The 25867-nt window shown below is 33.2% G+C and overlaps 3 protein-coding genes across 3 annotated transcripts; 2 read left to right on the plus strand and 1 right to left on the minus strand.

Moving 5' to 3' along the window:
* The first annotated feature begins 703 nt into the window (after positions 1-703).
* Positions 704-6225, plus strand: LOC122404896 (F-box/LRR-repeat protein 14). The gene is made up of 2 exons (XM_043409239.1): positions 704-1648; positions 1867-6225. Exon 2 carries the CDS (start codon positions 1990-1992, stop codon positions 3481-3483), a length of 1494 nt encoding a protein of 497 aa, XP_043265174.1. The 5' UTR covers positions 704-1648; positions 1867-1989; the 3' UTR covers positions 3484-6225.
* Positions 6226-12572: 6347 nt separating this feature from the next.
* Positions 12573-22334, minus strand: LOC122404895 (DNA (cytosine-5)-methyltransferase PliMCI-like). The gene is made up of 15 exons (XM_043409238.1): positions 21868-22334; positions 20803-21166; positions 20404-20727; positions 20181-20333; positions 19525-19987; positions 19246-19445; positions 18559-18976; positions 17798-18121; positions 17561-17712; positions 16759-17093; positions 16545-16656; positions 16293-16442; positions 16054-16220; positions 15737-15977; positions 12573-15374 (listed from the first exon to the last, which is right to left on the minus strand). Exons 1-15 carry the CDS (start codon positions 22332-22334, stop codon positions 15093-15095), a joined length of 4152 nt encoding a protein of 1383 aa, XP_043265173.1. The 3' UTR covers positions 12573-15092.
* A 224-nt stretch (positions 22335-22558) lies between these two features.
* On the plus strand, positions 22559-25219 carry LOC122404897 (leucine-rich repeat protein 1). Its single transcript, XM_043409240.1, has 4 exons — positions 22559-23704; positions 23788-24330; positions 24415-24707; positions 24957-25219. Exons 1-4 carry the CDS (start codon positions 23537-23539, stop codon positions 25174-25176), a joined length of 1224 nt encoding a protein of 407 aa, XP_043265175.1. The 5' UTR covers positions 22559-23536; the 3' UTR covers positions 25177-25219.
* The last annotated feature ends 648 nt before the right edge of the window (positions 25220-25867 follow it).

The raw sequence follows: 25867 nt of genomic DNA on the forward strand, positions 1-25867 counted from the left end.
AAGAAATACATTCGATCAATCAATATATTTTAATTAATAATTTATTATGATATGTATCGGATATTATAAAGTGACGATTGCAAGGTACGTTATATGTTCCCAGGAATTAAAACGAATGCCTTTTTAATATGCTGTCTGCCATGGTGGTCACTGGTGATCGGTACTTCACACTAACAACATGTCTTAAATACGTTTGTAATAAATGAACCTTCATACTTGTAAATTTTACATTTTTTTCTTGAATTCTTGTATTTATTACGTTATAATTTGAAAAAATTGTCGATATCGCTAGACAGAGAAAACTACCGTGGTAGTGAACGTGTTAAATACGATTTTTTTTCGAATCTGCATGTAATTATAATGTGGTATAAGAAAAGAATACAAAGAATCAGAAAAGTAAGGAAAAGGAACGACTAGGAGAATATTATAAAAAAGAGACGAAGTATATTACAAAATTTTAAGAACAGTAGTTACAACGTGATCTGGAGTAAGTACTCAATGCCATACCCCCACTTTTCGATAAAAACTTAAAAATGCCGCCGCAGCGCTACCTGAATCGATATTCGCCGGTAGAGTCACGTGGTACGTAGCCGAGGATTGCGAACCAATCAGCGATCCACTAAAACGAAATTTGCTCCGCCTGTATTACGGAACGACAACACGACATCTGACTTTGAGCAACTGGAACAACAGTTCGCGACTGGCAGCGCATCGGTTCATGTTTTAGCGATATGTCGGTTGAAGCCAGTCGTGCAAGTATTTCTGCGACACGTTTGATCGTTAAAGGAAAGAAAATGGCAACGTTTATGTTACGATACCAGTGCACGGAAAATCATCGACTTTGCCTTTGACGTTATTTGTTTGTGTTTTGACTTGGTTCGAGGCAAATGTGACGGTGGTGTGGAATACTAGTATCCTATATATTCGTATGGCGTCTGAAAAGAGGTGATCAGTGTAGTAAGGAGGAAGATAGCAGAGAAGGAACTGATCGCTGCGAATGGGCGAAAGATCGGAACAATGAGTGGAAAAGAGGAAGGGCCGTAACAAAGAAAGAAAGAAAAAAAGAAAACACACCACCGACAACACGCGCGAGCGCGTGATGCGCCGTAGATGAGTATACATATACACATATATACAAAGAGAAGACGAAGAGAAGGGGAGTGCGAGGGAGGTTAAATGACGCCTGGCGGGGAACGAGCGAGCGAGAGAAGGACAAAGACAAGAAAAGAGGGAGTAAAGCGTGTGGAAGGAAGAAACGTGAATTAAAAAAAATATGGTAGTGTTCCATGTGCGCCACGGTATCTCGCGAACAGCAAGGCTCGTATGGAACCGAAGGTTGTGATACGTCAAACAATTGATAATCTTTCCTTCTTTCGTCGGCATGTACGAAAGTATCTACGCGTACGAAGAAGACCGTTGATTACTTATAATTCGTTTCTTCATCGATGCATCAATACGATCAGAGAAAGAATAAGTTGATTAAGGTGTATGTTGAGCGAAAATTAACGTCGAACAGAAGGTTTCGATTCGTTGGAACATACGTGACGTACGGTTCAAAGTCGTCGAATTGTAAAAGACGCGAGAAAAGAGATAAAAGTGAAAGAAAACGTGTGATACGAGTGCTGAAAAAGGGAAGGGAGTCTAAAAGGTTAAAAGAAAAAGAAAAAATCTTTTATATACATATGTATATATATACACATATGTGTGCATGTATGATCAAACGTATGTATATACATATATATGTGTGTGTATATATATAGCTAGCTAGATAGAAGATAGATAGATAGATAGATAGATAAAGAGATATATATATATACACACACCAATACACACATATATATCTATATATGTATATATATTGTATAGAGAGAAAGAGGGATAGAAAAAGAGAGAGAAAGAGGGAAGAAGGAAGAAATAAGTAGTTGCAAAGGTGCGAAGGTGTAAAGGAACGTGCATATATGTTGGTGTACGTGTATATGTACATACAACATGGAGGAAAGTCATCTGTTGATGACGGAACTTCCGGCGTTAACGCCGAGTCGCGGTACGACGTTGCTTCATCGTTCAGGATATTATTATCAATTGCACCAGCCGCACTTGGCAATACCGACCACTCAAAATCAAGCGATTCTTTACAATTCGGGTAACACACCGCATTACAATAGCGGCGCCACAGGTTTGCCGGCGTACGCGCAAAGTATTTTGTCGAGGCAGCAACCGCAAGCAGCGCAGGACACCGTGCCAACAACCACGCACGTTTCCTGCCTTTATCCTGAAATACTAGCGTTGATTTTCAGTTACCTGGAAGTCAGGGATAAAGGATGCGCCGCCCAAGTGTGCATCGCGTGGAGGGACGCGGCATACCATCGGTCCGTCTGGCGAGGGGTCGAGGCGAAGTTGCACCTAAGGAAGCAAGCACCAGCGTTATTTGCTAGTCTGGTAAAGAGGGGGGTGAAGAGGGTTCAGGTGTTGTCATTGCGAAGAGGCCTCGGCGACGTTTTGAAAGGCATACCGAACCTGGAATCGTTGAATCTCTCGGGCTGCTACAACATCAACGACTTGGTGTTGATGAAAGCTTTCTCTCAAGAATACCCGATGCTCACGGAATTGAATCTCTCGTTGTGCAAGCAAGTGTCGGACATCACCCTCAGTTGCATAGCGAAATATTTGCAGAATCTCGAGCACCTGGAACTCGGCGGCTGCCGGAACATCACGAACGACGGACTTCTGTGTATAGCGTGTTATCTGAAGAAGCTGAAGAGACTGGATCTGCGAAGTTGTTGGCAAATATGTAACGACGGTATCGCCTATCTGGCGGGCATTCATCCGCAAACGCACGGCGCGAGCTTTTTGATGGAACAGTTCGCCGGTATAGTTAATTTCGACGTGGCCGGCGGGAACTTCGCGCTGGAACATTTGAGCCTTCAAGATTGCCAACGGGTAACCGACGAGGCGCTTCGACACATATCCACCGGGCTGGCCACCTTGAAGTCCATTAATCTGTCGTTTTGCGTTTGCATCGGTGACACCGGGGTGAAACACTTGGCCAAGATGTCCAGCCTGCGCGAACTAAATTTACGGTCATGCGACAATATATCTGACGTCGGGATGGCCTACCTAGCCGAGGGTGGCAGCAGAATTTCCTCGTTGGACGTGTCGTTCTGCGATAAAATCAGTGACCAAGCTCTCGTTTATATTTCTCAGGGATTGTTCAACTTGAAGTCGCTCTCGTTGTCCGCCTGTCAAATCAGCGACGAGGGTATTTGCAAGATCGCGCAGACGTTGCACGACTTGGAAACGTTGAACATTGGTCAGTGTAGCAGATTGACGGACAAAGGTCTCTACACGATCTCCGAGAGCATGAAGAACTTGAAATGTATCGATCTCTACGGATGTACCAGGATAAGTACCAACGGGCTCGAAAGGATTATGAAGTTGCCGCAGCTGAGTACGTTGAATCTTGGTCTTTGGCACGTGCGGTGATGGCTTTTTTTTTCTAAACAGTATTCAGAATTTGCGTCCTGTTCCTCGTACGAACGACGAAGGTGTTTTTAATCATTCTTTTTCACTATCAAAATTCTGTTTCTTTTACGAAACTATCATAAAAAACGAACGCCTCCTTCGTTCGGATTTTTCTCTACAACCTAACCTAACATTAACGTTTCTGTTTCGCAAACTTTCAATTGCCATCGACACGTGTCAAAGACGTCCTTTAGAACCGGTAGTTGATTGTTAGATCAAGAAACGTTGTATTGATCGTGCAATCGACAATTTATCGTAGCATATTTTATTTCAATACCTGATTGTTCTTAGGAAAATTTCATTCTTCGCAACGACGCACGTTAAAGGTCGATTTTATATATTCGTTCAAACACGGAACGTTTACGACACGATCCGGTACAAAGTATCTCGTATTTATATCGTTAACCTTCGATCAGCCATCAGTCTACGTTCGGCAATGTCAAGCGTAGGGACAATATTTCTTTTACCCAGTGGCTGCAGGATATATTAAACATGTTTTCATATTTATCATTAAACGAGCCATCTTGTATAACTCTATTATTAGACAAAGAGGAAGAAAAGTAAATATCCAGTATGTTTGAAAGGTAATTGAATCGCAACGCTATATGTAAACATTGGCAACTTATTGCCTATAAAAACATTTATTTGAACCGGATCATGTAAATATTATGTGCCTGAACGGACAATATAAATCGATCTTAACGCGTTCATGTGCTGGACCAATTTTCGGTGACTTTCCGTTAGCGCCGAGAGTTATATGCGTCCCAAATAATCAAAAGTAACAATTTTACTTACAACGTATGGCCTGCTAGAGCAAAAATGTTTGTTTTAACAAATTATCGCCGTAGTTGTACAGTTCAGGTCAAAGAAAAGAGACGAATTTGATTAAATTTGAAATTATACTTTTTATTTCTAATACTGTTAATATTATTGTTACTGTTGTACTTTTATTCGTTCTTTGGCCAAAATGTCTATACAGTGTGTTCCTGCTTTAAATGTGCATTACTCGGGACCGAAAGAGTTATATTTAACGCAAAGGGATAACGTTCTTTGTGTTTTATCGGTCGCTTCGAACGTAGAAAGAGATAGAAAACGATAGCAAGCGAAGGACGGAGAGGGACTGAGAGGGTCGTACTCGGTGTTCCACGTAGTGTAATACGATCCGGTGTCGAATATTGTTACCGTGTAAGACAATAGCGAAGATAAGGTAAAACTTTATTATTTTTTGTCTTTTGTTTGCATTCAATTTTTTTTATACATTTGTAACACTTTCCTGATTAAAATGGGACCAAACACGACATAGTTTGAATAATATTTACATGTGCTTTATTGCAAGGTGAAAGTGCTCTTTGTATTTTACCACTCGCTTCGAACATAGAAAGAGATAGAGAGGAATAGGAAGCGAAGGACGAAAAGGGATATTGATTACGTGTCAGATAATGACGTTCTTGTTTTGATTCACATTTATCATTAGTCAGAAACGAATTCTATAGTTCGAAAAATCTCACGACATGACGTGCACACGAGAGGGGTAAATGGTCCTGTAAAAAACAAACATGTCACACCCTTGCTGCGTAAAAGTGACACAATTCGGAAGAGAACAGCGTTTTTTTTTTTTAATCGTTTTTATAATTTTAATTAATAATTTTTTTTAATATTAGCACCAATTATGAAGTACAATAAGTTATGGATTTATTACATAAGTAAATAGTATCCAAATTCTGTCGTGTTTGATCTCATTTTAATCAGAAAAATATCTCGAAGATGTTTAAAAATATATATATGCGAGAAGAATGAAGAATAAAAGTTTTGCTTTTCTTTTAGTATTATCTTACACGGATAATCAGTGCCGGCGCATTAATCACTTCACTGGTTCCAAGGAGGGCCCCCCCTATTAGTAGAAATAAAATTTTCGCATTTAAGGCGGGAAAACTGAAATTACAAAGACATGATTTATAAGTGACTGAAATTGTATAGGCCAATTTCTTGCTGATAGTGTATCAAACGGAATAACCAAATTTTGAAATACAAAGTTTGAAACATAAGAAAGTCGATGACCTGCGGTACAATAACTGTACCGCACGTTTAATAAGGAAAATATTAAACGGTGCGAACGGAAAGTCCAAAGCAGGGCGTATGCAACCCATGTGGCATCGAAAGCGTTTAAAAAAGTAGCATATTTCATTTGCCTTGGGAAGATTAGCATTTTCGACTGTTTCTCCCCGAAAAGCAACATGTTACAATTATTAACAACGAAACATAGCAGATTTTCATTCATGTTTTGGTAATTTGTCGCGAAGAGTAACCGGATATTTCTTTTTAACCGCGAGGAATAGCATTTTTCCCTTGTAATTACAGAAAACATTCCATTTAACCCTTGACGTACAAGTGATTTTTAAAATTTATACTATTTAATATTGTTTAAATTTATTCATACGTAGAACGTTCACAAGAAAGAATCGATTTGTTTTACAAATACCTAACGAATGTTAAGATGTGTTGATTTTAATATATTTGACTTTATGACGAATCGTAATTTCGTTATTGTAAAACTTGTCGCGAAGAACTTGCGATTATGAAATATAACAGCTGTAGAATCGATATAACTATTGCTTGTAGACTGTAATGATCAGTATCTTCGAATGAAAATCGAAACATGCTATTCTTCGTCTTCATGTTTAAATTAAGGATTGTAAATTTACCGGTATCTTTTAATATATTGAAAATATGAACGTAAATATTGTTGAAAAAAACTGAAATATTCTAATCTTCCTAAGGCAAACGAAATATGGTATTTTTCTCAACGCGCGTCGCTGAAATCTGTTTTTTTCTTTCTTTTTCAAATTGTTCATCGCTTCGCTCATCGTATATACTTGTTACAGAGTAATCTAGAGCAATAACGAATGAAGAATGGTACGCGTTTACAGTGCCATTGTTTGAAACGTTTCGTTTTATATAGATCGTAATTTTTTAGAAACGTTCAGTTTTGTCTGTTTTCTGGAATAAACGATGGAAGCTGTGCGACGAAGCTGTTCCTTTTCGCGCTCTACGGATCGCGATGTGTGTGTATATATATATGACCTATTGTAAATCTTTGTCTTTGACAAACGAAGTATCGTGACAATTTTAGCCAAAGCATTGCTTAATTATTTTGGATCGGTATGCGCACAATTTTTTCTCACGACAAATATGTATATTTTTAACCAATGCGTGCGCATGAGAATGCGTTCGCGCGCGCGCGCGCGTGTGTGTATGAATGTGCGTGCGTGTATGTTGGTTCCATGTACATATGCGTGTATATGATTATGTGCTAATAATGTGTCACGTGTGCACCCGCGCGCGCCCCCCCCTGCCCCCCCCCCCCACAAACACGCATCAAACAAACCGATGCGAAAGGATTCAAACACTTTGATCAGTTTCCTAAGTCGCGCGTTACGCTTAGAATAATTCATTGTTAAGTTTTCTTACCTACGACATCTTTTTAGTTTTCTTCCTTGTGATAGCTTCATACGGCCATTTTTTAATCGAAATTTGCGAGTCGATTTTACAAATGTTTCGTACGATCGGAGTTGGGCAACATTTTATTGGTATTATGGATAACGGAACAAAAATTTATATTGTTTGATGGACGAAATATTTTTACAAACTTTATTCTTCGAGCATTATCGAATAGACTTTTATTATTAATTTTTGTTGAAACGTTAAATCGGAAAGTTTATTATTTTTTTGGAGCGATTTATCATCGACGCGTAATTGTTAGGTTATGCAAAAGTTTCCATCGTTTGCAATGTGTTTTTATACATTTCTGTTGCTTCCTGTATTATAGTATTAGTTAACACCCATATATGGGTGATAGGATTTTTCAAAATTTTACGTTATAAAAATAAGTACTGCGACAAATTTTCAATGAAGTAGAATCTAATGGTTTAGAAACGAAATGTTGATCTCGTAAAAATTTTCACGAATTTGGTCTGGCGGTCAATGTGTTAAAGCTTGTCGGTAAAGAAGGGCACATTTTATTCATGAATTCTACGAATAGAAATTTTCGATTGATTCGTAAACTAATATCTACGTACGATTCATTTATAACTTCATTTATAAATTAGAATCTATTAACAAAATTTTTTAAACCAATATTCAGACGAACAAAGTCGTGGAGAAAAGCTAGTTTACGAGCGAATCTAACATTTTTATTCGTATTCGAGAATAACATTTACCCCAACTCTGTTAGGTAGCACTCTGAAGCAGCCAAAGCAAAATATCGAAATAAATTAAGGTAGTAATGCACATATATTTGGCGGGATATCCAGTGTGTGTTCTATACTATGAGTTGTTAAATTCGGGATAATATGTCACGGTAGTTCTATATGGAAAACAACTTCAGAAATTGAATGAAAATTTTTTTAGAGAAACGCATTAATGGGTTGTGAAACGTTAATAATAAAGATGGAATGAGAATTATAACAACAAATAATTACTCGCATTATTAACCGATTAATGCAAAATTATTCGAATAAAATATCGTTATTTATTCGAATAGATAGAGAATAATTTGTTATGTGCTGCGGATGAAATATTCGTAAAAAAACAAATTTACTCGGATAAATATTTATTCGAACCAATTCAAGTGGTGCTCAACTCTATGTACGATAGGTTAATGAATACGAACGAGAACTCGAAGGAAATCAATACGATTGTTCGATTAACATTAATATTTACTTTAACACTAGAACTACAAGCGTCTGATATAAAACTAGTTCTACCACACCCGGCAGTTTGGCGGGTATTTGAAAAATATGCTCTCACATGTAGTTCTTTTTTAAATAAAAATTATAAATGAAGGAAAAAACGACATTTAATGCACCACGTTATTTATTTTCGAATAAAAAAATGTATAAAAACAGATGCTTCGATCGGAGCATTTAACGTGAAAAGAATTTTTGTTTATAATCCGCCTACGGGGCACACTTACTACGAACCACCATTGGGCAAAAGTTATTTAGAATTGTAAATTAAATAAAGTAGTTAGTGTAATTCGTGAATAACGAATAGATAACATTTATTCAATATTTTTTATTTCTAATTTAAATTTACAAATAAAAAAGAAACGTGCATACGTATACAGGGTGACTCGTTTAAATAGACCCACTCAAATATCTTCGATACTTTTGACGATACCAAAAACTTGAACAATTCATCTTGACAGGATTTGCGTGTATTAGAAATTTGTTTTTAATCAAGTTACATTCCTGTTGCTGCGTAAAAGTAGTTCCATTCTTGTACTTGCTTGCCAGTTGTTCTGCCGATTGAAACAAAAATTGCTTTCTATTTTTTATAAACGAATAAAAATGTATTGATCTATATGTTTTAATCTAAAACTAATTTTATAACACACTTTAAAGGTATATGTTGGTATACAATAGACAGATAACTAACACGTTGACCGCCACGGCCATGAAAGATACTTAACATTTGTGAAATTATAAATAACAATACTGTCATTGGACTATCGTTTAATTATCGAATATTTATAATTCTTGCATTATAATTTGAACAAGTGTCCAAACGCGAAAAACTGGCGAGGTAGTCAACGTTTGAGAAAATAAAGAAATATAAACGTTGTTCCATCTTATTAACCCATTTGCATCATTGATGTACATATCTATTCACATCGTGATTTAATAGTGGTGGTCAAATATTAAGTTTATAATACTTTTTGTAATACTTGTGCTTAAATTTAATAAAGGAAAATTTGACCATAAGGGCATATTATTTAAATTTCTTTTGTACGATGCAAATGAGTTAAAATACACCAACGTGATGTCAATAATCTCGAAGAAAAATATCGGAAACCCGTAATTTCGACAGGCTTGGTAGTTCTAGTGTTAATACGAAGCAATATACCATCATTATTCTTGCTCTAATTAGTGAAAATTGTTAATTTTTCTTGGTAAAATGTGAATTCCGATATTGCTATTGTAATTGGAACAACGATAATTAATTTTGCGATCTTGTAGATACTGTGTTATCCAATACAATCAATTTTGGCTGTACAATGTAATAATAGAACGATGAAAATGAGTAGAGCGAGGAGGAGTTTGTATTTTATGCAAATTATGCTGGGACACTTATTTTTGTCGACAAATGTAAGAATAAGAAACAAGCGAAAACAAACAGAGAACTTAAGTAAGAGAATGGCCACGAGGAACTAATTAAAATACGTTAATCCGTATTGGATATACTGGATTCAAGGTTGTCGTAGACGAAACTACGAGTTAAACCAGAATTGTATAAACGAAGATAAAGAAAACGAGATAGAATGTAGCGCACAGGCAGCGATGGGATTTCGAACGCTTCGAATCGCTTCGTATCTATATAAATGGCGGGAAAATCGAATTACAACGAACCTGATTCGGAGACCAGAGTTGAGCAGATTTTATTCACGAATAACGAATGAACATTTTTAATTCGTTCGTAAATTAATTTTCGTCCGCGGCTTTTCCTCCTGGATGTCGATTTATGTTCATTATTCACTAATCAAATTTGCACAACTCTACCGAGAAGTCTTGAAAATCTTTATTGCCTTGATAGTCTTACGATTCTTGAGAATTTCGATAATCAATAAAGTTTAAAGGTTTTAATTATTTAATAAGTAAATATTAAATATCTCACGATAAATTTTTATTGCTTTTGTTTTATTTTAACGCCGGGTCTATTCCGACCCTAAACTAAATTTTATTCTTTCGCATTCCAGTACGAGGCTGCTGATTGAATTTTTTCATTACCGTATTTATAAATTTTTCACTTATTAATGTTGTTAATTTTACAAACTCATTGTAAAATTATTTATTAGAAACCAAAACTTGACGATTCTCGAAAAATTGATGAGCAAGCAAATCTTGATGAATCATTTTATTGTACGCTTACATTGAGAGGAAAATTGGACAAACGAAAGAGCCATCCATTATATTATATTTTCCAATATATTTTGCAAAATATTTTCATTGATAGTAGTTTCATTCAAGCCCTGCTTTCAAGACATCAACAACAATAAGAATTTACAAAATGGATCGACACTTCTTAGAGTTTCCTAACAATCATATTTGAATCAACTTCAAATCTGCGTTTAAACACATAATAAAATTCGTAGCAATGCGAAGCTACTCGAAATCCCACCACTACGCACAAATGTAAAATAGCATACGATAGATACGAACAAAATCAAATTCCATGCCAATTTATTTGTATTGATTTAAATTGTTCCATGAAGATATAAACAGGGTAAAGTGGAGATTAACGATCTGTGTTGCTTCTGCGGTACGACTGTGTAAAACTAATTTAATCATCGATACCAATTCCAACGTTTGGAATAAAACAGAAAAATTGATTGTTGAATGGAAAAAAATGATGATAATATTTTGCAACGATATTATATTCTATATAATTTTATTGTACAAGTTATATTTTCTTTTTTACGGATCGAAAAGCAAAGGAATTTCTTATTACGAGATACTTCAATTAAAAAATGTATGTATTTGATTTTTTGTTTCTCGTTTTAGTTGTAATCGTGTTGTTTGCAATTAGATAAATTTATTTGTTACTCGAATGTACACGAATGAAAGAAGTTGTCATACAAAGTCCACTGTTATTTCTTAATATATTTTTTTATTACGCTCGACAAATTTTTTTGTATAGAATTGTAATCTACACGTAGACATTACGACATTAATACTTAACGCATTATCTTTAGTTTGTATTATTGATCGATGAAAAACAGTACTGTACATACATTCAGGATAAAATATGGTTTTGCGTATTTATACATTTTTTGTTCGAAAACAGCCTTTCTATCATTTAAAAATTTATTAAATTTTAATATCGCCAATACGAAATCCAAAGTTGGTTTATATTTTTGTTTTAAATTAGATTATAGCAATTTTGAGAAAAGAATATATTCGTCCATCGTCTTGTTGGAAGGCAGTTCTATTCAAGATGAAATTTTGTTGCATTTTATCTTGAATTAAATGTACACCTTATTGTATAAGTCATAATTCTTGTTGACACATTTGAATTCGTTGCTAAATGTTACTCACAATCGATGGATCTATATGCTGAAGTTTTCGTAAATTTAAAACGTAAAATTGTTTTTCGTTTTTATACATTTCTCACGATTCCGAACAAAGCCTTTGCGAGAATTATGTAAGTTTTAATGCGCCGGATATTCTGGTCGGTATATTTTCAAGGGTGGCTTGTTAATCTATCGATTTTCGGTATACATGGTTGATGTTAACAAAATATTTTTGTATGATTTTCTACTAAAACGATTTAAAAGTTAATTTAAAGTTTAGTTATACGATCGAAAACGTTAGTTTTGTACGAAGAATACCAAATACATTATAGAGCGTATAGACTGTCTTTAATTGTATGAATGATACAACTCGTTAATCGTGTGTAGAACGGACTCTGTTGCTCGCGAATCGCGAACTGCCCTCCGTTATCTCTTGGAACCGATTTTATAGAACGATCCTCCCGCCATCTACATATTAGAATTAAGATCCAATTTTACTTGACACGAAATCACGACTTTGTGATAACGGTTGATAAATACAGTGACTTGCAAAAGTATCGAGTCGCAATATTTTTTCTTAACAGGTTTTAAATACGAAGTCGTATAAAGAATTTCGTAATATTGTACAATGAGACACGGCCAAAATCGTACACCAAAAGTTAGAAAATGTCTCGCCTCGTAAAAAACTTGTGAGATAATTTTAAAAAAAGGATTCGATGGATATACATACATAATACATTGAAAATATATTTATATTCATTATATAGTAGTACAAAAAGAAATGAATGTTTTTATGTACACAGAAAAACAAAGTTACTCGGATTCAGTCTGGAGAACGCCCCATAACTAAAATCGTACATTTAAAAAAATTGTTTTTGTTTTTGTTGAGTTGATTGAATTAAATCTTAGTATATTTGTAATGCTTAGAAACATTCATTTGTGTTTATATTAATACATAATAAATATAGGCATATTAGCATTATATGTATACTCGTTAGATTCGTTTTTAAAAATTGTCCCTAAATTTTTTTACGAGACGAACCATTTTCTAATACGTGCTGTATGATTTCGACTGTGACTCACTGTACAAAGAGTGTTTGATAATAAGGTATCAGTGTACGAAGATAATAAATTTTTGACTTTGTTGTAATGATATACATACATATTTATTAATACGGGAATTGGGCGCGTGCAAAAGTATCAGGCCAAGATTATTTATCAACATAAATTATAAATGATTTTTAATACAAGCACAAAGTTTAGATTGTTTGATATTTCAAGATTATAGTTATATTTAATACTTCAATAAGACGTTTAATAGATTGATTTGAAATTTTTATCCATTCGTTCTTTAAAAACTACAACAGGTCATTTTTTTCTATTATGTTTTGTGGTCTTAACCCAATTTAAGTACTGATTCATTTCTTGGGTGTTTAAAGAGATTTAGATCAGTTGATTGTGTTGCCACAGTTAGTGGACGCTGTATTGGAAAACTTAATTTGGCATATGGTTACGTCTTCTATTCTAATATATTTGTATAAAATACTCTTTTTACCTTCTACTTTAACTAAAGATTCACCCCTTTGGGCAAAGAATACAACCTATATCATAACGTTTCCTCTTCCCATGTTTGATTGTTGGAATTTGATACCTAGAGTTATACATATGTACTTTGTTCCTACTGTATTCCATCCATTTCAAACAACTTGAATTTTGCATTCATTGGGGAATCGAACTTGGGCCCGCCGGGTGGAAGCCTCGTACTTTACCACCACGCCATTGTAGTACCTAATTTGCATTCATTGTTAAACAGAATTTTCTTTCAAATTTCCACAGTCCAGTTTCAGTGTCTCAGTGCAAATTCTAATTATACCAATGAATCGTTTTTTAACACCAATACCTCCAAATAATCGAATACTATTTAAACGTTGTGAAATCATACTTTTCTCAACCTTCAATTATTGTGCAATAACAATTCATGAATTTCCTTTTTATAAGATCATTACTTAGCTCGATACTTTTACACACGTAAATTTTCCATTGTTATAAATATCTGTCGTTACAATGTTGTTAAAAATTTTTCATTCTCGGACAATAATACTTGAATGTAGATAGTATTGTGTTGTGATTTTGACGGCATTTAAGGGGTATTTTGGTTTAGAAGGCCAATCTTTAAGCCTTTTTGGGCTTAAATCTTACTGATTTCGGATTCATATATTATTGCATTCTCTAACTCTTTAATGTCGCTATATTACACCTATTTTTGTGTATTATACTTGATAAAATATCCCACGAATTTTCAATTATATTTAGATCAAGAAAACGTCAGGGCTTCTCTTCATAAATGGAAAATTTTTTTTTTAACCATTCTTAAATCTTCTTAGGGTTATGTATTTCTGCGTTACTTTGCTGAAGAATAAAATATTGTCTTCATGATTTTCTTCGATAAAACAATCAGAATGCCTTCGAAAAGATTGATATATTTATCTGCTTTCAATCTCGTAGAAATTTTACCTACTGGCGTTTTAGAATTATAGCTAAATGCTGCCAACACCGTTAAACTTCTACTCGTGCCTACGGTTTCAACTTTGCGTAAATCATGTCAATAGCGTTTTAATTTATCAGGATCGTCTATAGATTTAACTTTTCCTCATTGAAAAATATTACAAATTTTCCATTCTTCATTCTGGGTCGTGGTTAACACGAAAATTAGATGTTTTCTTAACACACGGCGTTAGTAAACTTTAAAATATTATAACTCCGGAAGTATTCGGTATAAGGTATAAATACCTCAATACTTCTTTATAGAAATTAAAATACTGCATTGGATAGACAAATCAAAATTATAGAGTTCCATTTAAAAAATGGATGTATTTGTTGTTTTTAGATGCATTTTTTTTGTATCTATAACCGTTTTAGAGATGTAGTATTTCGTAAGACCACTCTTTTTAACAACAATAAATTTTATTCAGAAAAGAATTAAAATCGACATTGGAATGTTAAGTACAAAGTAACTAGATATTTATAAAAGTACGACGGATAAATATAATCGAAATTTAATAAATAATTATTTGCTAATTAATCTATATGACTTATCGGCTATATAATAAAAGGCAGAAAAATAGAATAACGAAAGGGGTTATTTTTACAGCTACATAATTGATCATTATTATGATAATCGAAAATAAAACTTGTTTAAAACTCGAATGAAACCTTCTCAAGATGTTTTAAAGTATTAATTAAATCAGTGTTTCACCAAATAAGAGTTTATATTAAACAAAAAAGAATCGAGGTATTTTGTACTATTTTTAGATATCTTCGCTCGTAAGATTGTGTAACGCTTAACATTAAATACTCCTTCAATTATAATTATGTTTAAATAAATAATGGGCGCCTAATTTGATTAAATCTAATCATAAATTAAAAATAATGTGCGTATTCGTCTGTTTTCGATACTCGAACACGAACTTGCATATCATTATTTGCATGTACCTAAAAATTTTTAAATATTTTCACTCAAAATTGTATCATCTCTAGTGGATATCAAACAATTAATTTTCGATTCTACGTCTCTGTCGGTCTCGGTCGTTATATTTTCACTTTGTATGCATTTCCGTATCTCGTATCCGATAGCCGCTGCGAGTGGAGGTGGAACTGCGTTTCCAATTTGTCGATGCTTATCAAGTATGGTGCCGTAAAAACGAAAAGAGTCTGAAAATCCCTGTGATCTCGCACACTCGCGTACGCTTACCACTCGCGTTTGTACTGGATGTAATACTCGACCCTAAAAAAACAAGTCAAATTTTGAATGATACATCAGTTCCAATTTCAATGCGAATTATATATTATACAGGATGTCTCACGTAACTGGCAAAAGCTATATCTCTAAAATGGTTGAAGATACAAAAAATTGTCATAAGAAAAAATGAAACGGCATCGAACGATGCACAAACTAAACGTAATTTTATTTAGTGTTTATGAACTCGCATCAAAACATTCTAATCTATATTTTTAACTTATTTTTCAATGAAGAATTACATTATTTTCGGTTGTACTACAATTTCCTCTGCACCTTATTAAATACACCATTAAACAAATATTCTTTTCGATAATTTACTCTCGTGTTAAAGAATAAAATGTCTGTACCTGTTTCCCCATAGGCTCAGGATTTGTAATAGTGGTACCAAAAAATCCATTCCATTCTACTCTACCGTATAAACCAGCCCAATGGTTATGGCGATTGCCTGTGTGTGGGAGACACCATGGAATTAGGGTATTAAATTGTCTGTCCGTGGAATCGCACGATTTTCCAGTGCAACAGCTACATACACCGCGATATGCTCCCGTAGAACTTCTCCCAGCTTTCTTATCGTCATAAATGTATTCCCTTGAAAAACAAAGGAACTATGCATTACGACAATCTTAATCCTTTTAAAATGTTTGATAATTAGTTGTTTACGTACAATTTGTTACAATAAGTACCATCGCTTAATCTTATAGCAATGTTTGGTAAATCGCGCCAATCTGAACCAGGTGCGATTGGTATATGAGCCATTCTAGCTTCTACAAGAGGCGCCATTTCTTTGCATACATGATCTCTCAATAAAAGTTGATACTGCTTTTTTCTCACCTAAAAAAAAATACTTTAAAACACAATTATTTCTTTAAACTTTATTGATATATTTTGATCAAACGTTATTACGTTTCTTTGAAAGTGTGACATTGGTTCGCTGTTATAAGGCATTTCGTCTTTGCTCCATCCATTTTTTATTTCTGGTAAATCGGACATCGCATCCTTCACATTAATTGTACGAAATGGTGCCGATTCTGTCCAAGTACAATTTGAATTATACTGAAATAATATATCACGACAGAATATATTTTGAAGCGTTCAAAAAATACGTGTTTACGTACACAGAGTACGCATTAAAACATAGCGATATGCATTATTTACCTTTCTATTATCGACTAATACGCTCAATTGGCATACACGTTTACTAAATACATGGGTGGGTTCTGGATATTTTGGTAGTTGTTGTCCAGGTGCAGCAGCCAAAAGTATCATTCTATGTAACATAGCAAAATAAAATTTCAACAACTGTAAAACAGATATATAAGCTTCGTCATAAAGGATAGAAATCACAAGTTTACTGTGAAAAAAAACAAACCTTCGTCTTGTTTGAGGTATACCATAATTTCCAGCTTGAAGAATACCGAACGTGCATTGATAGCCCATGCGAATCAGGCATCTCAACGTTAACTTTAAAACCATGCTCTTTTTAAAAGATACAAAGTTCCGAACATTTTCCATAACAAAAAATTTGGGCCTATAGAAATCACAATACGATAAGTAGGACACGATGAGAGAGCTTTTGAATAAAGAATATTGTCGCGAATTGAAACGATTCATGCCGCTGAAACCTTGGCACGGTGGCCCACCGCAAAGCATTTCTACTTGTCCTTTTTGAGGAAGTTTCTGACCGAACTCGTTCGTTATTTCACCCTAAAATATGCATCGTATCTATTATACAGAGTTTCCCGTAATATGTAGGACTCGCTTCAGGGATGAAACGGACAGCAAAAAAAGTTTATATAAACTTACGCCCTGGTCAACCTTGTTTTCGAGTTACGACGAGTTTCTTCTTTAACATGCTGTATCTGCATGAATTCACAACGGATGTTCGAAATGACCTCTTTGCATCTGATCACAAACATAGAGATATTTTTACAATGACTGTTTTGTCCTTCCCTCTCCATGTCCATTTATTATTTGAATTTTGCAAAAGACTTGTATTATTCCAACGTAGAACTCGCCATAACTCGATAACAAAGTCGAATACGACTTATGTTTATATAAACTTTGATTATTGTGTGTAGAATCCATCTTTGAAGTGGGTCTCACAAACGGGACTCTGTGTATTATAGTAAAAGGAAGATAGCATCATGAAATAAAATTTAAATTACACTAACATCCATTACTTTCTTTAACAATATGTTACAATCTTCTGTAAATACTGTTGCATTCGAATTGTTTAATCGGTATGCATTAGCAGCTGGTTCTTCTTTTTCAATGGCCCAACAATTTTCAGAAATACCAGCCCGATGGAAACCTTCGGACAACCCTGTAATATAATTGTGGTAAATAATTGATTTCCAAGTAACTATAAAGATGTGAAATTCTTAAACGTTTAATAACAAGATACATACCACCACAACCAGCAAACACATCCAATGTTTTCAATTTTCTTGATAGCGTTTTGTGTTCAATAGGATTATTGATCAATGCTTTTCTTTTCGTTTCTTCCGCGTTTTTGCTTTTAAGTTTCGAATTATGTTTACCTTTGCCGCATTTACCAATACTAATAGCACAATCCGGTGGTTCGTAAAACGTTTTTTCTTGTTCATTGTAAGCTTCGTTAAAATAAAATCGATTTGGCCCGGCAACGGTCCATTCGTCGACAGATTGACATAAATTCTCCGAATAAACAAGATAGCATTTACCAACAACGTCCATGAATTTTACTCTGCATACTATAAAATAATATTTCGCAATGTTACATATTTTTTAAGTAATTATGATTTATATTTAAATACGTTTATATGCATATCTATATTGTTAGTAATTATTAGGTACCGGGAAAAGTTCGTGCGATTTTCTATCGGAGTTAATAACAAAGCCAAAATTAAAAAGTTTGAAATCATTTTGGAAAAATTATTATCGGTTGCGGGGGTCAATTACGATCATTTTTGGTGAATAGAGACACCAACGAAATCCTACGCACTTTCGAGAAAAAAATTCGAGTAGGTGGACAAATTTTTCCAAAATGAACTGTATGACTGTAGCATTAAGTAGAAATTATTTTGTCGAATAAAATTACATTGCAAAAAATTATGATTGTTCGAAGTTTGTAATATAAATCCGCACGAGCTTTTCTCGGAATCTGATATATGATAAAAACATAACATACTTTCGTCGCTCCAATAAACCATATTTAAATCGGATTGTTCCATTAACGTAGGTTCTCTATGTGTATTTTCTGGTCTATATAATTTATTTACTTTGATATTAATGTCAGAAGGTGAAACTAGCATATCGTCTGTATTAGCATATATTAAATTTATATATCCTATGCAAAAAGGTTTGGGGGTATCCAAATTTGAACCCTTTATATGGTCAGAAGATTTTCTATAAAACTCGGGGTACATATCCTCGTCTACGTTTTTCTTTTTCAGACTGAATACATCTTGATGTGTAGTTTCATATTTGAATTTGAAAACTTCTGGTTGTAAGAATACGGTTGTGCCAACGCTATACTCTTCGCCCTTGTATTTTACTATTCGATAAATAACTTCTTTGCTACTCTTTTCTTCTATTCGTTCGAATACCTTACAATAGAAATATATATATATTCATATATATATACTCTATATATATTATTACTAACAAGTACTTTTGCTATTACTTTATTTAACAATTCCATGATAAACAAATTACTGATTTATTTATTTTAATTTTGTAATTAAACTTCCAAGTACTTGTACTTGTTTTATTAGAACGTGCAGGTGTTAAAACTGCTATTAAATCCACAATTATGAAACAAAGGATCTTTCATTCGATATAATTTTGTAATAGCGAATGTATTAATTTTACATACCTTCGGTGTATTAAATTGTTCCCATGCTCTTAAACGAGCACAAGTAGGACAAAATCGATAACTATTTTCTTTTTTAACACATTTTAAATCGGATGGTGGGTCTTCAAATCTAGCTGTTTCAGGTATATAGCGTTTTTGGTAAAAAAATGTTTTATGATCTATATCATTTATCTCATCTTCGAAGCTTGACTCCATATTACCTGTAGCGTATTAAAAATTAGTGGTAAAGTACTATTTTTTTCTATGTTTATATGAAACTCTGTGCCATTGGATGATTACCTAAATCAGCCCAATTATCCGGTATTTTTTTAAAGATAACAGTACATTTTGAACTAATACATGTGATCGGTACATCATCGCAGTCGTCGCTCAAAAATAATTCTTTAGGATCTGACGTTTCCCCAAGGATAGTGTCATTACCCCGGTGAAACCAATTTGCATGAAACTGCTTCATACCGCTTTTAGTTTCCCACATGTAAATAACTTTAGCAACATGCGATGGAGTCGCTGAATATCTTGACGCGACGAGTACATAATCATTTACTTGTATTTCTTCATTGTTCACTATAACAGATTTGTAAAAAATTTTTTGATTATCGACAGTAATTTGATCCTTTACCCATGTAATATCTTTCTTAAGTTCTTGAAAAACTTTTTTCCAGTTTTCTTTTATTTCAATTTTTTTATTTTCAATCAGAGTTTCGTAACGTTCTTCATTTTCAGGATCAGAATCATCTGCTTCCTAAATGAGAAACCAAATATGTTCTATAATTAAATTTAATAATTACAATCAATCAAATGATAGACCGAGGCCTGACGCTCACTTTTTGATGAGATTTCACTCAATAATAGATATGAAGCTACATAATTATCATTGAGCAAAATTTCATCAAAAAGTGAGCGTCAGGCCTCGGGACCTCTCCTTGTATTTATACTTGAATAGTCATGTTTGGGCATCTTCTTCTAATACAGGCTTGCTTGCTCCTCCCAGTTCCTCCATATTTTATCATATCTTTACAAGCATTACAAAAACCACAATCTGGCTGTTGACAATTCTCGCACACTCCACACCTCTGTCTTTTCGGCCCCTTTAATATAACAGATTCAAACATTAGACGTAAAGAAATAAATAAAGAAATCATAAGTATAAGTATTTACCATTTTTATTTTATCATCGTGTTTAATCAATTGATCAGCAAAAATATTTTCAAACATATCATTAACTAATCGCGTGGTAGTTGCTTTTGTCCAAGTAGGTTTTTTAATTTTTTGTTCTTGACGTGTTCGACGAATTGCTAATCTTTTTCCCAACGTGACACCAGCAAGACTAGCCAATGCTCGCATGCAAGGATTTGTAATAAGAGGTACCTCATCGGAGTCAGCGGAATTATCAAATGACAATACTTGATCACATATGAACTGTGCATGTCTTAGCAAAGAATCTTCGGTGAATTTTGCTATCCCTTTAGGTGGGACTATCGTCTGCAAGAGTTGCATAATTTTAATATATAACAAAATATATTTATAGAAACACCTTTAGAAACACATTTTAATTACTTGAAGCTTATTGAGTAAATCTTCGTAAGTAGGACTAATCTCATCCAAGAGAAATTCGATGACCAATTTACTCATGTATATTTTGCCTTTAATCAGATCAAAGAAAGGAATATACGCATCCGATGGTTCCATTAGAATATATTCAGCAAATGCTGTACTAAAACCTACAAGAGCCATTTCACCCCCATCGAAGCCAGACACGAACCACTCGTTTATTGGACCTATATCTTTTGCTGGTACTCCGCCATCGGGTGATGTATCTTCTTCATAAATAGCCTTCATATATCCGGAAAAATATAATTTTACATTTTTTTCTATAAGCCCAGTATCGAAAGAACACAAATGACCATTTTTATCATAAACGCTAAAATGGATAAAAAAAACAATTATGTATAAATCACAAATTATATTAGGTACAGAATAAAGTTTGCGTAGCTTTCTATCAGAGTTGAATTCGTAATGACTTTTTCCTATTATCTATAAGGAACAGCGTGACAATATTGGTATTGTTGGAAAGTTTAGACTACCTAGTTTTTAAATTGATTTCCTATTTTTCAGTTTCTTCGATGTTGCATTCTCGAATACACCAATAATGACTTTTCGCTTCACGAATTTAAACTTGGTAATTTAGTCTGCAGCAAGACCAACTTGTAACATTTGTGGGGGAGATTTGATGAATGAAAGGAAAGCACAAAAGCAATTCAAACAATTTAAAGACATGATAAAATGGTAAAAAACAAGTCATTTTCAAGATACCATTTGTCTTGAGGGATGAAGAATTGTGCGAATAATTTCTCAGTAAAAAAAAGGACAAAGAATAGAAAGTTTTACCACAGTCTTCCTTTACTTAATTTTTTGCAAAAGATATTTCTACATCACCATGGTGTAAAAGCTTGTAGCATTAAGCAACAACTGTTTTGTCAAATAAAATTATATTACAATAAAGAACTTGCAATTGTTCAAAGGTTTTAGTATAAATCAGAACAAATTTTTGCTGATATCTGATACAAATTTATAAGAAAGTAAATACAAAAAAAAAATGAATAAAAATAAGAAAAGTTTTACCTAAAGTAAGTTAATTTATTTTGCGGCAGTTGATCACTTTCATGTATAAATGATTCGCTTCCGCTAAATAAGCATAATTTTGGATCGATTAAAGCAATCTCTTCTTCTACAGCGCCATTTGGGTGACCCGGATAAAGTTTCATTTCATCGTTCAATTTTTGACGACAGTATTCACATTTTTTAGGGAAAGTATTTGTTTTTGTAACTTGAAATTTTGGTACAACCTTATCATTTTCAGTTTTTATTCTTTTATTAAGATGTTCATCAAAGCATTCTTCCTTCGCTTGTAAATTATGGTTTTCTTTATTAGCTTCGCTTATTACCAAGGTATTCTCATCTACTTTATTATCTTGCAATTGTTCATTAGTAACATCAAAGTTTTCCTGTTTCCTTTTAGCAAATTGTTTAGAAAACATGTCAATTATAGACGGTCCATATTTGTTGGACTTTGAGCTTCCAGGTTTCATTCTAATGTTATAATTCGATACTTTAATAAATCCGAGTTATTAAAAACTTTTTTAACTCTTAGCTCTTACAATAACAATTACTAAATAAATATTTCTCAAACGTTATTTTAATTAATTTTACAAAACACAATTATTAATTTAGTACACGATAATAGTTTACACATAATACATACATATATTCAATTAATAAATATATCCGAAATATTACGTCGAATTGGTAAATAACTATATGAAGACAGAGTACCTTTAGTACAGAGTATTTTACAAACTTATAAAGTTCAAATATTATAAATAAATTCACATCTATACCCGTTACTTTTTCAAAAAATCTTTTATTATTCTCATGTCAACAATCTACAATTCGCGCCCTTGAACAGTGTTACCAAATTTACGATTCCATAAACGCAAACAGAATTACAAATAAATACTATATCGGGGAGAAATGTGTAATACGTATGGGGAGTGGAAATTAAGAAGAGTAAACTTATTTAATAATTTATATTTCGGCACCAAGTAAATCCATAAAACAATGTTACCCTGAACGACACCCTTCAAATTCTTAACCTTGTCTCTTTAAATTAGTTACTAAGTAAGCGGGTTATTCAAATCAATTGAATCTAATATCTTTCTTTTTAAAATGGTGAAAAAAGTTGTTTTGGGACATTGTACAGTATAACATTAGGTGTATACTTAGGATCTTGTTCTTGTTAAAAAATTCAGTTGTTTCCCGGTACTAATTTTTCCGTATCATTTTTTCAAGTGGGTTTTAAGTATATCTAAATATACCCATCGTTCCATAACAGTATATTATGACGAATCTGTCACCATGCTTTACAGTTGGTATCATATCTTTCAAATCTAACGCTGTGCTGCTTTTCCTCCATATTTTGCCTTTTAAATCCGTTCAAAAAATATGGTACAACGAAGACAGACAAGATCGGTGTTCCTATGTCTTTTCAGTTGCAAGACAAGGAAGAACATAGAAACGTACGTCGCTTCGACGCTCGGTGTGTCCCCGGCCTAAGAGGTAGCCAAAAAGTCGGCAACATCGCCGCAACAGTTTGCAACAGGCTGCCGCTTGTGTATTAATGTAAAGTAAATCCGGGTATAATTTATGTGTTAAGTCGACTTTGTATCGTGAAGTATTATTACTTTACGCGGTAAAAATTTATTTTTCTATATTTAAAAGAAACTCATTCAAAATGAAACTGTATTGTAACGTGGCAATAAATAACAGACTGTCTTCGACAAATGTGATGTTAAGGAAATCACAACGTTCAATTTTAATACTTGGGAAACAGACAGCAGACAGTAACGAATTATGTTTATTTTTGCAAACGTTACATAGCGAACAAACTACTACATACAAAGTAAGCATTTAAACAAAGTAATAACAAAGATTCAAACGTGTCTATAGATACATTTTAAGTAATTCATATGTAATTTGTTTTAGATCGATGATAACATAAATAAAATATTCACAAGATTCATTAATGAAGGAAAGGCCACGATTCGCCTGACAGAACCATCTCATGATTTAATTATTAAATCTGATCGAATTCAATTGAAATATTTTATTTGCTCGTTACAACAATCAAAAACTTTGAAACCATCGTTTATAACTATTTTTAATTCGTCTTCGAATAAAGAAAGAAGAGGTTCTTCTATCCAATCTTCTGTTCCAAAGATTAAAGTTGTGATTAATAAACCTTCTCAATACCCAGTCTTAGAAGGTTTTCCAAGGACTACAGAAGAACTGCATTTAATAGGATTAAATAGAACGTCATTCGACAGACAAGTTTTAAAACTCCAAAGCTTGAGAATATTAAACTTGTCCAATAATCAAATTTCATCTTTGCCGAAAGAATTAGGTTCCTTGCGTCTGCAGGAACTAAATGTATCACAAAATCAACTAAATGAAGATAAGAACTGGATATGGCTAGATGAAGTTACTATAAACCAGACTATAAAATTCTTAGATATAAGCAATAATTTTGTATGTTAATTTTGAATTTCGTAAACATAACATTACCAACAAAGTGAATTTTAATTATCGTAACGTTTTATATTTTATACGCAGTTAAGAATGTTACCGGAACGTATTGGGAAACTTTGTGCTCTCGTTGATTTGAAGGCTAGCAAAAATATGTTATTTTATTTACCACAAAGTATCGGAAGGTTACCACATTTGCAACATTTGGATGTAGCTAACAATAATTTAAAATGTATGCCTGGAAGTATGAGGAACCAACTGCTCATTTCGTTGGATATCTCTGAGAATAAATTCGATTATTTTGGGTTAAATTCTAATTCGAGTACTATTGATGTACCTAGTTTGGTTGAATGCGCAGCCCGAGTATTTCTTAAAACAAGGTTAGTAATATGCATGGTGAGTATTCATGGTAAAAATTGGATAAATTAGATTCGATGGCTTGAAATAAAATGAGTAGTAATGAAAGGATTGAAACCATTTTTAAGAAGAGGACGGAATTCGTTTAGTAGAATGTTTTCGTGTTTTTATCCAGATTAGTAGAAGACACCTTTAACCGTCTACTTGTTTTTAATCATATTGAAGAATATAAATGAAGAAAACCATTGAAATGTATTTTTATATTTTTATAGATGTCCGTATGATGCAAGTCAAATCCCAGGTGTGTTGGTAAAGTATTTAAACGAGGCAAAGTATTGTATTTGTGGTAATCCTTGTTTTAAGTCGTATGTAAGACAATTCCGATGGTGTCGTTTTCATAGCATAACTAGTAATGTAAAATCATCAGTAGATGTTGTACCATTTGATTGTTATTTTTGCTCGCTTATTTGTGCATATCGTAACATACATTAATTTTTATTTTTAAAAAGAGGCTTTCTGTATAACAAGGTGTAAGAAATTTATAAGAATTTATATATAGTTTTTTATTAATTACTGTTCGATTTTGTGATAATACAACGTGTACAAATTTTATATCCTATTTATACCATAGAATGATGTATTTAAATTTTAATCGGTTAATAATATAGTAATAATTCCTGTTGATACTGGTAATGATAATAATAAGAGAATAATTGTAACAAAAATAAATCAAGAAAATACAAGTAATTTTTTATATCTAAAGTTGTAATAATAAAACTATTTAATTGGTCCTATAACTGAAGGAATTGTTAAATCAACTGATACAGAAAGTGATGGGTATACAGCTCATCCAGTTCCTGATTTTGAATATAACAATTTTAATAATAAGGGGTATAATGATGGTGGAAATAATAGAAATTTAATATTATTTATTCGTGAAAACTATTTAATACACAAGTACCAGTGTTGGGCAAAAATTATTTCGAATAACAAAGAAATAATAGAATAATTTAAGGAAACATGTAATTCGGTAGTAATATGGTATAAATGTACAATCCAGCTACACAAAGTCTGTTTTAGGGCTGTAAGACTGCAACAAAATCAACTTTTGAACGAACCTAAGTATTTTAAAACGTGTATATTTAAAAATGAGGTATTATTTTTAAAATACATTATTACATTT

This window comes from Colletes gigas, unplaced genomic scaffold (genome assembly GCF_013123115.1).
Source record: "Colletes gigas isolate AHSC1104 unplaced genomic scaffold, ASM1312311v1 Colletes_gigas_Sc00003, whole genome shotgun sequence".
In the NCBI taxonomy this organism is placed as follows: Eukaryota; Metazoa; Arthropoda; class Insecta; order Hymenoptera; family Colletidae; genus Colletes; species Colletes gigas.